Here is a 14,284-nt window from a genome sequence, read left to right on the forward strand (position 1 = left end):
ATAATAGTATTCGTAAGCATCATCAGTACTTATAACAGTATTAATATGTACTGTAAGTATAATAGTATTAGTAAGCATCATCATTACTTATAACAGTATTAATATGTACTGTAAGTATAATAGTATTAGTAAGCATCATCAGTACTTATAACACAGTATTAATATGTTGTGGTGCTGTGCACACACGACTCGTTTGCCAGAAAGGCAGTCCACAACGCATGGATACAAACGAAAGCACTTTAATACAAGCTCGCACATCAGCACTGGGCGGGCTCGACCTTAGAGCCCGCATATATATCCCGAGGCCACGCCTTGCCCCCGGGCGTGGCCGAACGGCCGAAAGGCGGGGCATGTATCTCAGTTCCACGCCGGACGCTCGTGCCACCCACTGGTGCACGGAATTATTGACCATTGTGCCCGCCACACGCGCCCCCCCAGAATTCCCGCGCGCCTGAAGGGTGAGCTTACGGGGAATCCGGATGACCCGGCCAAAACGCCCCCTGGTGATGCGTGCAGGGCTGAGGGGTAGCGGGACAGTGGGGCTGGGGGGTCCTGGGGGCCTGACCGCCGGGGGGCCGCCTCGACGCGGAGGCAGAGCTGCTTGCGGGGGGTGGTCCAGATCGAGGTGGGCCGGCTTGAGGCGGTCCACGGAGATACGATCCGGGGCACCGCCGATGTCCACAGTGAAATGTTTGTCCCCGGTCTCCAGCACGCGGAAGGGCCCGTCGTACGGGGACCGCAGCGGTGCCCGGTGGGCGTCGTGCCGGACGAAAACGTACTCCGCCGTGCGAAGCTCCGGGGCGACGTGGGAGGACGGGCAAACGTGGTGTGCCATCGGCACCGGGGCGAACCTCCTGGCGGTCTCCTGCAGGGTGGAGCGCTGTTGCGCCGCGGACCAAGGAACCGTGAAGTCGGGGATAAATTCGCCCGGCACCCGCAGCGGTTGTCCGAAGACCAGCTCCGCCGAGGACGCGTGCAGGTCATCCTTGGGCGCTGTCCTGAGGCCCAGCAGGACCCAGGGGAGCCTGTCGGCCCAGCTGCCATCGCGGAGGCTGGCCCGGAGCGTGGCCTTCATCGAGCGATGAAAGCGCTCGCACAGGCCGTTGGCCTGGGGGTGGTAGGTCGTGGTGCGGTGCAATTTGATGCCGAGCCCTTGCACCACCGCTCCCCAGAGCTCCGAGGTGAACTGGGGGCCGCGGTCGGACGAGATGTCCGAGGGGGCACCGAACCGGGCAACCCACGTGGCGATGAAGGCTTGCGCGACGTCAGCCGCAGTGGTCCCCGCCAATGGCACAGCCTCCGGCCACAGGGTGGTGCGGTCCACCATGGTGAGGAGGTGGGTGAACCCCCGCGAGGGGGGCAGAGGTCCCACCAAGTCGACGTGAACATGGTCGAACCGACGCTCGGGCACCGTAAATGGGGCCAACGGGGCCTGGGTGTGGGGGTAGACCTTTGCGCGCTGGCACGCGAGGCACGTCCTGGCCCAGTCGCGGACGTTCCTCCTGAGGCCATGCCAGACGAACTTCGCCGCGACGAGCTTATGGGAGGCCTTCGTGCCCGGGTGGGACAGGCCGTGGATGGCGTCGAAAACCGGGCGCTGCCAGCCAGTGGGCACGATGGGGCGAGGCCGGCCGAGGGAGACGTCGCACAAGAGGGCCGTGCCCACGACGTCGAACGGCACCTCGGTGACGCGGAGGCCCGTGACGGCGGTCCGCAAGGCCTGGACATCGGGGTCAGCGGTCTGGTCCTCCACCATCCGGGCATAGTCGATCCCGAGGTGGACCGCATGTGCGACGGACCGGGAAAGGCAATCCGCCACCGGGTTGGCTTTACCCGCGACGTGACGGATGTCCGTCGTATACTCGGACACGGCAGAGAGCTGACGCTGCTGCCGGGCCGACCATGGCTCGGCAACCTTGGCCATCGCGAACACAAGGGGCTTGTGATCGACGAAAGCCGTGAACGGACGGCCCTCAAGCAGATGGCGGAAGTGCCGGACCGCCAGGTGGAGTCCGAGCAGCTCGTGGTCGAAGGTGCTGTAGCGGCGTTCGTGCGGGCGAAGCTGCCGGCTAAAAAACGCCAGCGGCTGCCAAGCACCACGCACACACTGCTCGTGCACCGCGCCCACCGCGTGGTCCGACACGTCGGTGGTGAGGGCGATTGGTGCATCGGGCGCCGGGTGCGCCAGCATGGTGGCGTTGGCCAAGGCCAGGTTTGCACCCGCAAACACCATGTCCATCGGCTCCGTCCAGGCGATGTCACCTTTGCCCGGCTTCCCCCGGAGGGCCTCGTGCAAGGGGCGCAGGAGCTGGGCGACGCGGGGCACGAAGCGGTGGTAAAAATTCACCATGCCCAGGAATTCCTGGAGCCCCTTGATCGTGCGGGGGTGCTGGAAACTCTTGACGGCCTCCATCTTGGCCGGTAAAGGGATGGCCCCGTGCCTGGTGATGCGGTGCCCCAAGTAGTCGATGGCGGTGACGCCGAAACGGCACTTCGCGGGGTCGATGATCAGGCCATGCTGGCCCAGGCATTCGAAGAGCGTGTGGAGGTGGAGCAGGTGCTCCTCCCGGGACGCGCTCGCGACTAGGATGTCGACCAGGTAGACGTAGATGAAAGGTAAGTCGCGCAAGACGCTGTCCATGAGCCGCTGGAATGCCTGGGCCGCATTCTTCAACCCAAAAGGCATCCGCAGGAACTCAAAGAGGCCGAAAGGGGTGATAACGGCCGTCTTTGGGACATCGTCCGGTTGTACGGGGACCTGGTGGTAGCCCCGGATGAGGTCCACCTTAGAGAAAACGGTCGTGTTTGCCAACCGGGCGGAAAAGTCTTGAATATGCGGGACCGGGTAGCGGTCGGGGGTGGTGGCATCGTTGAGCCGGCGGTAGTCACCACACGGCCGCCATCCGCCACTGGGCTTGGGCACAATGTGCAGAGGAGAGGCCCAAGCGCTGTTGGAGCGCCGTATGATGCCCAGCCGTTCCAGCATGGTGAACTCCGCTTTGGCCACGGTGAGCTTCGTGGGGTCGAGGCAGCGCGCCCGGGCGTAGACCGGTGGGCCGACGGTGGGGATATGGTGCTCCACCCCGTGTTTGACGGCCACCGCTGAGAAGGTGGGCCGCGTGAGTGCCGGGAAACTGGCGAGGAGGCGGGTAAACTCGTCCGCTGCCAGAAGCGTACAAACTAATCTCGCCGGGACGGATCCACTCAGCAAGCCGCTTGGCAAGCCGCTCGGTGAGCCGCTCAGCGAACAAGCGAGCGAGCTGAAGGTTTCGGCCTGGATGAGACGTCGACGCTTAACGTCCACCAACAGCCCATTCGCACAAAGGAAGTCCGCACCGAGCAGGGCCATTGGCACGCTGGCGGTGACGAACGACCATTTGAAAAGCTGCCCTCCAAACCGCAGTGAGATGAACAGACAAGGTGTCCGTGATGAACAGGAGGCTGCCGGAATGGCCGATGCTCATGGCCGCAAGTGAGCGCCGGCCCGGTCGTTTCCCGACCCGTCAAAAGAACACGGCGGGCGGCACGTTCTAGCCTTGCGGCCGAACCTGGCATGGTAGTAGCACCAGGTTTGCGGCGGCGGCGGCGGTAGTGGGCGGGGCGTAGCAGCGGCCACAAGGGGAGTAGGGGGCGCTGGAGCCTCCGCACCGGGATCCACTACGGCAGCACCGTACACCGACCGCGTGTCGCAGGCCGGGAAAAATTTGTCGGCCTCTCCGGCCAGGGTGCGGGGTTCCATTATTTTGGAACCGGCCAGCGCGAGGCGCACCTGTACAGGTAGCTGGCGGAGGAAAAGTGCTCAGAACAAGAAATCCGGGCGCTGGTCTCCAAGCAGGGACAGCATAAAATCCATCCGGACAGATGGTCGTGTGTCGCCGAGGGCGGGAAGGTCCAGGAGGCGGTCGGCGCGTTCGACCTCCGTGAGCCCGAACGTGGCGAGGAGGAGACGTTTGAGCGCCTCGTACTTGTGGTCGCCCGGCGGGCGCCGAAGGATGGACACGACGCGGGCGGCAGTGCCGGGCCCGAGGGCGGCGACCATGTGGTAGTACCTGGTATGGTCCGCCGTGATGCCCCGGAGTTGGAATTGAGCTTCGGCCTGCACAAACCAAACGTCGGCTTGCGCTTCCCAGAACTCCGGGAGTTTGATGGCGACGGCGTTGATAGCCATGGCGCGTTCGGGGGTCAGCAACGGCTGAACCAGTCGGGGTCACTAGTGTGGTGCTGTGCACACACGACTCGATTGCCAGAAAGGCAGGCCACAACGCGTAGTTACAAACGAAAGCACTTTAATACAAGCTCGCACATCAGCACTGGGCGGGCTCGACCTTAGAGCCCGCATATATATCCTATCCCGAGGCCAAGCCTTGCCCCCGGGCGTGGCCGAACGGCCGAAAGGCGGGGCATGTATCTCAGTTCCACGCCCTTACGCTCGCGCCACCCACTGGTGCGCGGAATTATTGACCATTGTGCCCGCCACAATGTACTGTAACTCGTAAGTATAATCGTATTAGTAAGCATCATCAGTATGTATAACACAGTATTAACATGTACTGTAAGTATAATAGTATTAGTAAGCATCATCAGTACTTATAACAGTATTATTAGTATTAATATGTACTGTAAGTATAATAGTATTAGTAAGCATCATCAGTATGTATAACACAGTATTAATAAGTACTATAAGTATAGGCCTAATAGTATTAGTAAGCATCATCAGTACTTATAACAGTATTAATAAGTGCAGTAAGTATATTATCATGAGTAAGCATCTACAGTATGTATAACAGAGTATTAATAAGTACTGTATGTATAATAATAGTAAGTGTTGTTGGCGGAAGTACAAGGCGAAGTTCCCGCCAATACGCGACTCGAAGCGCCCTCTAGGGACCGGAAGTGGCACACGAGGTGGTGACGCGCCCATGCTGATTGTTGAGTGGAAGCTGCGAGGGAAGGACGAACACGCGGGCACGCGCGCATCGGCGACACCGACAGTACAGACACGACGCGGCAGCCATGGGTGTGGAGGTAGAGACGATCGTTGCTGGAGACGGTAAATGGCTTCGGCGGATTGTGGGGTCCCTGGGTATCGACGACTCGTGTTCGGAATGTTTGTGAATTTCTTCCTGATGCTCCGGTCTCTCCGCAGGAAAACACTTCCCGAAGAAAGGCCAAAAGTGCACTGTGCATTATGTCGGTGAGGTCTCCTCGTGTTTCTTAGGCCTTAAAGCCTCCATTTTATTCATCATTCTCTCTTCGTACTCAGACCATATAAATCGAGTCTTGTCCCTCCACCCTCGTTGCTTTTCCATCCCCACCATTGGATTGTTAATCATCACATCCTCCACTTCCACTATCCATTGCAAAGTTAATCTTTCAATCCCCCACCCTACCCTGCCGGGCTCTTAAACCCCCACCCCACCCTGCCGGGCTCTTAAACCCCCACCCCACCCTGCCGGGCTCTTAAACCCCCACCCCACCCTGCCGGGCTCTTAAACCCCCACCCCACCCTGCCGGGCTCTTAAACCCCCACCCCACCCTGCCGGGCTCTTAAACCCCCACCCCACCCTGCCGGGCTCTTAAACCCCCACCCTGCCGGGCTCTTAAACCCCCACCCCACCCTGCCGGGCTCTTAAACCCCCACCCCACCCTGCCGGGCTCTTAAACCCCCACCCTACCCTGCCGGGCTTTTAAACCCCCACCCCACCCTGCCGGGCTCTTAAACCCCCACCCCACCCTGCCGGGCTCTTAAACCCCCACCCCACCCTGCCGGGCTCTTAAACCCCTGCCCCACCCTGCCGGGCTCTTAAACCCCCGCTCCACCCTGCCGGGCTTTTAAACCCCCGCTCCACCCTGCCGGGCTTTTAAACCCCCGCTCCACCCTGCCGGGCTTTTAAACCCCCGCTCCACCCTGCCGGGATTTTAAGCCCCCGCTCCACCCTGCCGGGCTTTTAACCCCCGCTCCACCCTGCCGGGCTTTTAAACCCCCGCTCCACCCTGCCGGGCTTTTAAACCCCCGCTCCACCCTGCCGGGCTTTTAAACCCCCGCTCGACCCTGCCGGGCTTTTAAACCCCCGCTCCACCCTGCCGGGCTTTTAAACCCCCGCTCCACCCTGCCGGGCTTTTAAACCCCCGCTCCACTCTGCCGGCCTTTTGATCCCCTACCCCACCCTGCCCGGCTCTTAATCCTCCCCCCTCCCCCTGCCCTTAAATCCCCCCTCCACCACCCTGCCCCTCTTAAACCCCACCCTGTCCCTACTAAACCCCAGTTAACCCCTTTAACAACCCATGCTCTAGCTTTCCCCTTCTTCTCGAGCACCGTTTCATTTTCGTTTTATTTTGTCCTGTTTCATACCCACTTGTTTCGTTTCATCTCCACCACTAATCCACACACGTCATCATAACCATAATCCATTACTTTTGACATGGGGTTGTACTAATAATTTGTAAACTGTTATAATACGAGGAATTGTACATCCGATTGTGATGAACTCACAGTTTTAACCAAAGACGATCCGGTTCTTATCAATTGCGCTCTTGTACAATGTCGGTCCATTCATTAATCGATCTCAAGTCAAAACTTTTCTCTTTTTTTTATTTTATCCTAATCAATTATATTCTCAATCCATCTCGGGTTTTCCTTTCAAAGGCTTTTGTCGTTACTTAGCAAATTTATTCCATGTTTTTTAATTTTTCTGCCCCTTTTCACCCCCATGCCTCTTGACCACACCCTTATACCTTCCATCTCATGCAATTCCAGGTCATTCCATGCATTCCTGTTTCAGCGAAACATGAATGGGCCACGCACCATGTGCGGCGCAATTTTGTATTTCTGGATTCGGTTGGCACGGCTTGGCAGACAAACACGTGATTGATGTGTTCGAGCTCTGTTTAATGACCGTACTGGAAGTGATCTCCCTCCGAGTGAGCCTTGGGAAGACAGCTGTAGGATTCATCGCCGCGAGACGCAGGATCATTGGTTGCATCTCAAATTACGATTACCCAAGTTGTACAGCTTTTCTGTTTTGTTTTGCGTTGGGGTTGTCGTACTCGATCTCGCTTTTAAAATTACAAACCATTGGCATCAAATGATCACCACGCTACTCGAGACCTATTGTTGCCCGTCCGAATGGAATGTCGGGATGGAAGTGAAGCCCATTGAAGCTTTGGTGCATTTCAAAGCGGTATGGTTTCCTGTCTTTCACCTCCCGGTGCCTTCGGCCCCGACAAGGATATGTGGGGGCTGTTGGATTGCCACACCCTGTAAAATAACAGTGAATCCACAGCTTCAGGAAAAATAGGACCATTGCACTTGGGCTCACCTGGTAGAAGCAGGTAAGCACGAGTCGGCGTGCATGACCCATGAAATATGAAAATTACCCAGTGTTTTGAACAAACTTGTGAAACCGCCATGTCGAGATTATTCCTACCAAGTTGCATCTAAATCGGGTGAATGCTTCTTGCGACGGTCAAAAGTAGCGATCCCGGAATCGTAATGACTTTTGACCTTCAAATTGACCCACTTAAAATGCAACTTTTTGTGGGATTTGCAACGTATCGGGAACCTTGGTACTCAGAAGTTCTTTGCTGTTTGCTGAAAATAGGACGATTCATCCTAGCATTACAGGTGATGAAGTTTCATCGAAATCGTGTGTGTAGTTGTGGAGAAGATCAGAGTGTTTACATACTGACTGACTTACTATCAACAGTAAATTTCCTGTTTGGAATGATTTTTAATTTTGTTTGACTGCTAGACAGGCAGACAGAGTAAAATAAAAATCGCACCGTGTCCGAAGGAAGCGTTCAATTTGGCATTTTAAATATGAAATAGGCAAAGCCTAGAAATGAACAAAACCCATTAGAATACCCTTAAGAACACTTTAGAATTACCCGTTAGAATTACCCTTTAGAATTACCCTTTAGAATTGCCCTTTAGAATTGCCCTTTAGAATTGCCCTTTAGAATTGCCCTTTAGAATTGCCCTTTAGAATTGCCCTTTAGAATTGCCCTTTGGAATTGCCCTTTGGAATTGCCCTTTAGAATTGCCCTTTAGAATTACCCTTTAGAATTACCCTTTAGAATTACCCTTTAGAATTACCCTTTAGAATTACCCTTTAGAATTACCCTTTAGAATTACCCTTTAGAATTACCCTTTAGAATTACCCTTTAGAATTACCCTTTAGAATTACCCTTTAGAATTACCCTTTAGAATTACCCTTTAGAATTACCCTTTAGAATTACCCTTTAGAATTACCCTTTAGAATTACCCTTTAGAATTACCCTTTAGAATTACCCTTTAGAATTACCCTTTAGAATTACCCTTTGGAATTACCCTTTGGAATTGCCCTTTGGAATTGCCCTTTGGAATTGCCCTTAAAACCCATTAGAATTACCCTTAAAACCAATTAGAATTACCCTTAAAACCCATTAGAATTACCCTTAAAACCCATTAGAATTACCCTTAAAACCCATTAGAATTACCCTTAAAACCCATTAGAATTACCCTTAAAACCCATTAGAATTACCCTTAAAACCCATTAGAATTACCCTTAAAACCCATTAGAATTACCCTTAAAACACATTAAAATTACCTTTAACACCCATTAGAATTACCCTTAAAACCCATTAGAATTACCCTTAAAACCCATTAGAATTACCTTTAAAACCCATTAGAATTACCCTTAAAACCCATTACAATTACTCTTAAACCCCATTAGAATTACCCTTGAGAACCCTTTTGAATTAAACATGTTGGGTTAGAAAGGTTCTTCCTCTTCATTTTAGGTGGATGGATGGAAGCAAAGACAGCTAAATATTGAAGTGGCTTCACTACTTAAAATTATCTCACTCCTCTCTGCAAATGTGCGGTCGGACAAATTTGGAGACAAAATACTGTTCAATGACAGATTTTTTTTGGATCCACGTTCCGATTCATGTTCCGATTTAAAACATTAAACTTAAATGAAGTTGTTCCTCGTTCATAAACTGACATTTACAGACAGACAGATGAAAAATCACTCGTAGAGCGACACTTGGCAAAACGGAACAAAGTAGAATGGCACTCAGTAGAGCATCCTTTTGACCTCAAAAAATAATTAGTGGTTGAATTCAGTGACCTGATATGCAAATCGTCTTCAAAGTTTAAGTTTATCTGATGAAAATTGACTTTTAGAAATTTGGCCTATGTTGACCTCAAAAATAGTTAGTGGTTGGTTTCAGTAAGCTGATATGCAAATCCTATTCAGATTTCAAGTCAATCGGATTGAGGATTTTAGTAATTTCAAAAAAGTGGTTGACCTTTGGCCTATGTTGACCTTTTGACCTCAAATATATAGGATTTTGTCGGACCACGAACTCGACCATTTGGTGAAGTTTCGTGAAGATCGGTTTAAAATTGTGACCTGCAGGCAAGTATAAGTGAGCGGACACACAAATGAAAAATCGCTCGAAGAGCGACACTTGGCAAAAGAGAACAAAGTATACACAAAGAATTAAGTTAAGCACCCCCTAATATATATTCTTTGTGTATATGTATACATTGGCATATATTCTAAGGTATGTGAGATCAAATAATGATTGGTATGACATTAGTTATTGACGTTATTGACGTTATTGACGTCACTTACACGTTATTGACATTACACGTTATTGACGTTATTGACGCAAAGATCGCTAGAGGTCTTCTCAGAACAATGACTGTACGTTAGAAAACATAAACGTCATCCACACTGTCCGTGATGGACCTATAGCTCCATACTTAAATTGAGGTGAAAATATGCCTAAAATTCCCAAAAAATTTCACCTTAAATTATTCAGAATAAAATATTGAAAACGGCATGATTGTTATGTTTTTATGTGACCATAATATCACTTCTCCAGAAAATATAGCAATATCATGGGTATATTACACTGTTTTGACGACAACAAACTTGTAATGTGCGAGGTTGTAAAAAAACGGGGGGGGTGCTTAACTTAATTCTTTGTGTATATAATGGCACTCAGTAGAGCATCCTTTTGACTCCAAAAACAATTAGTGGTTGAATTCAGTGACAAGATATGCAAATCGTCTTCAATTTTTTAGTTAATCGGATGAAAATTGACAGTTTTAGAAATTTGGCCTATGTTGACCTCAAAAAATAGTTTGTGGTTGAATTCAGTTAGCTGATATGACGATCCTATTCAAATTTCAAGTCAATCAGATGAAAATTGAAGATTTTAGGAATTCGAAAAAAGGTTGTGACCTTCGGCCTGTGTTTACCTTTTAGCCTGTGTTGATCTCTAAAATAGTTTGTGGTTGAATTCAGTTAGCTGATATGTGAATCCCATTCAAATTTCAAGTGAATCGGATGAAAATTGAGGATTTTAGAAATTTGAAATTGCTGTTGACCTTTGGCCTATGTTGACCTTTTGGCGTATGTTGATCTCAAAAATAGTTGGTGGTTGAATTCAGTTCGCCGTTATGTAAATCCTATTCGCATTTCAAGTCAATCAGATGAAAATTGAGGATTTTAGAAATTTTGAAAAAAGTGGTTGACCATTGGCCTATGTTGACCTTTTGACATCAAAAATATATAGGATTTTGTCGGACCATGAACTCTACCATTTGGTGAAGTTTCGTGAAGATCATTTTAAAATTGTGACCTGTAGGCAGGTATAAGTGAGTGGACAGAAACACAAACCGGAGTGATCAACATACTTGAAAAATATATATATATTTTGCGAAGTAACAAACCAACGGACGGTCATGAACCGAATTGCTTAACCCCGCATTTCACTTCGCGTGTGTGGTGTAAATAGAACAGCACTCGGTAGAGCGCATACCTCCGCCAGGCTGAACAGTTTGTTTTGTATCCCACTGATAGGCTGAATCTGGATCCGGACCTGAACCAAAATCGAATCGGCGTATTCTTGTCACCGAACCAACTCGTCCACCAAGTTTTGTCATAATCCGTCCATAACTTTTTGAAATATCATGTTGTATATCATTTTTGGCCACATTTCTCAATGGTGACAAATAACTTTATAAGTTAAAAAAAATTATCTTATCCGGATCGTCACCAAAATCTCATCAATTTGTCCTTTCCACCAAGTTTTGTCGGAATCATATAATGGTGGGGATGCCGAACATCTCTCGGTCTTTCATCAGAACCGTGTCCTCCTGTATGATTGCAATAGGTCGCAAAATGGCATCCACTGGGAAATAGCAGAATCTGACATTGGGTGTTTTCCTCGATCATGGATTTTCAATTCTCCACCAGTGTTCCAATGCACGAGTGAGACATGAACGACGACAACGGTGTCTGCAGAAGGAACAATACCACTTTTATTGTGGTTAAACCTGTCAGAACTGCCATCTAAAGTTTATCAAACCTACCACCGCCAATGTATGTGCGCACATTGATGTCTCACCGTGTCTGTGAAACACCAGGCTGACAGTTTATAGGTGAGCAGGAATACGACCCAGACTAGACGTTTCATCGATAAATTGTCAGATAAAGTCGGTGTTCTGAATAAAACAATTATCAAAATGGTTGTGTTTAAGTTTCTTGTGTTGTTATCTTTCTTGCACAGGCACCCTGTTGAACGGGGAAGTATTTGACTCATCCCGTAAAAGACAGAAGCCCTTTTGCTTCACCGTCGGTCAGAATGAGGTCATCAGGGGTTGGGATGAAGGCGTGGTTCAGGTACACACAGTGTCTACGAGTATGACCGGTTTGGGCGAGAAATGCCATTCTCGGATGTCTTGCGTGTTATTTGTAAATGATGTCAAGGTAAATATCCAGGTACTTGAAGGAATGTTAAGTTTTTTAAAAATCAAGTGTAAAGTTTTATTTTTGTACTTTAGGCTATTTTTGTACTTTGAATGAATGAATGATCGTTTTAAGGCCATTTTCCCCGCTAGAGCAGGGGTTAGCCTTGCGGGCCCCATGACAATCGTGGTTCCCTGTTTGTGGCAATGTTTTTATGGCCGGATGCCCTTCCTGACGCCAACCCTTAGTCGCCTCTTACGATGTGCAGGGATACGGTGTACCTATTCTAAATCGGGGTACACACCGGGATCATTCATCTCAGCAAGCTGGTACTCAATTTGCCGACCTCGGAAGGATGACAGGCTGAGTCAACCCCCCTGGTGTTAATTCAGCGATCGACCGGGATTCGAACCCAGGATCCTAGGATCCCAAGCCGGCACCCTAACCGCTAAGCCAACACCAACTTTGTACTTTGTTCCCCCATTATCCCTCCTCCCCACCTTTTCCCATCCATTTGTAAAATAACATATGTCTCTTTAGGGATTTGTGCTTTGTGAGGAGGAGTTGGAGTTGGAGTTGGAGTTGGAGTTGGAGGAGTAGTAGTAGTAGGAGGGGGAGGAGTTGGAGGAGGAGGAGGAGTGTTAGTAGTAGTAGGAGGAGGAGGAGTTGGAGGAGGAGGAGTAGTAGTAGTAGTTGGAGGAGTAGTAGTTGGAGGAGTAGTAGTAGTAGTAGTTGGATGAGGAGGAGTTGGAGGAGTAGTAGTATGAGTTGGAGGAAGGAGTAGTAGTTGGAGGAGTAGGAGGAGGAGGAGGAGACTGCATTCAATTCATCATTCTAATGTAAATAAAGGAAAATGGATGGGTCTGGTGGAATTCTGTTACTCACCTTTATTCGTCCAAAACAGGACTTATGGATTGTGTCTCGTCAGTCCGTAACCATATCTCAGAGATGTATGGACAGATATTGTTCATACTTGCCACAAAGATGATGCATGATAACATACATCTGCACATCCTTTTGTTTCGCGATGCGATCAAAGATGGCCGACTGGTGGCCATTTTGGTTGTAAAAATAAATAAATAAATAAACCCTGATATTGAACACGTCCTCAACCATTTCTCGGACATGCTTTTGCTGGTCTTGTTCAAACTTGGCATGCAGATAATGAATGATTGCTTACTTATGCTCGTCATTTCGTTTCGAGATCAGATCCAAGCTGGCCGACTGGCGGCCATTTTGTTATTTAAACGTGTCCTCAACCATCTTTTGAACATGCATGGTCCGATTTTGTTAAAATTTGGCACAAACACAGCACATGACGGCATACACATGCACCTCACTTTATTTTGCGATATGATTAAAGATGGCCATCTTGTAGACTGGGACATTTTCGTTGTAAAAAGCCCGATATTGAACACGTCCTCAACCGTTTCTCCAACATGCATTTACTGATCTTGTTCAAACATGGCACACAGAAAATGAATGAGGGGTTACATATGCCCATCATTTTTTCCCGACATTTGATCCAAGATGGCCGACTGGCTGCCATTTTGTTACTTAAACGTGCCCCCAACCATTTATTTACATGCATGGACCGATTTTGTTCAAACTTAGCACAAAGACATTACATCAGAGTATATGTATGCAGAAGATTTTGTTTTGTAATCCCACCAAAGATGGCCGACTGACAGCGTTTAGCTCCGTACAGCAACATTATTAAACCTCGCGGGCCATGACATGTTATGTCTTTTTCTTGTTTTTTTGTTTTTTTCATTCTGCAGATGAGCAAAGGGCAACGGGCCAAGCTGACCTGCTCCCCAGATTTTGCTTATGGCAAAGAAGGCTGTGCTGGTGTCATCCCTCCAAACGCCACCCTCACCTTCGATGTAGAGCTTATTGACATGGTTTGAACCTGAGTACAGAACATTTATCAAACTGATAAAATCTCACCGGTGTTGTCGGCCATTTTTTTTTTCTTTCACAATTTCTTAAAATGATATTCTCACTTCGCATTACATTGAATTTTCTCATCGACTGTAGTAATTTGAATTGTCCTGTGATGGTTTCTTTGGTGGGTTTGTATTCTGGATAATCATTTAATTTACGCAAACATCTTTGCCGAGGTATGTGAAGTGAGTAAGTTTTCATACGCATTTTGAATACCTTGTCCATTTTGTAAGGAACTCCTCTTTGGCTGTGGTCTTCTGAATACACTGAATGGAAATGATAATTATTATGATGACTCTGTTCCATAAAAAAACCTCCACATCCAAGGAAAGACGTTGCTGGTGATAGCATACTTAACATAAATCCATATGTAGAATGGCACTCCCCAGTGGGTGGGGTTTCACTTTACTCCCTTCCATCCACCCTCCACACCCCATAGGGTGTAGTTAAGCATTCTGAACACCCTGGCGGCCATCAGTCAGGTTGGTTCATGTCTGGCAATCGCACTGTGGGTGGAGGACCGATGGAGTATGTCATAGCTGTAAACTCTATGCAAGGTAATTAGCACTTCTTGATCTTGATTTTGAGTG

General features: G+C 49.2%; 1 protein-coding gene across 1 annotated transcript; it reads left to right on the plus strand.

Annotated features, from left to right (window-relative positions):
• Nucleotides 1-4,781: 4,781 nt before the first annotated feature.
• Nucleotides 4,782-13,977, plus strand: LOC137421835 (peptidyl-prolyl cis-trans isomerase FKBP1A). The gene is made up of 4 exons (XM_068108283.2): nucleotides 4,782-5,050; nucleotides 5,147-5,194; nucleotides 11,569-11,681; nucleotides 13,529-13,977. The coding sequence occupies exons 1-4, from the start codon at nucleotides 5,014-5,016 to the stop codon at nucleotides 13,655-13,657; spliced, it is 327 nt and encodes a 108-aa protein (XP_067964384.1). The 5' UTR covers nucleotides 4,782-5,013; the 3' UTR covers nucleotides 13,658-13,977.
• Nucleotides 13,978-14,284: the final 307 nt, after the last annotated feature.

This window comes from Myxine glutinosa, chromosome 2 (assembly GCF_964187855.1).
Source record: "Myxine glutinosa chromosome 2, kmMyxGlut1.1, whole genome shotgun sequence".
Taxonomy (NCBI): Eukaryota; Metazoa; Chordata; class Myxini; order Myxiniformes; family Myxinidae; genus Myxine; species Myxine glutinosa.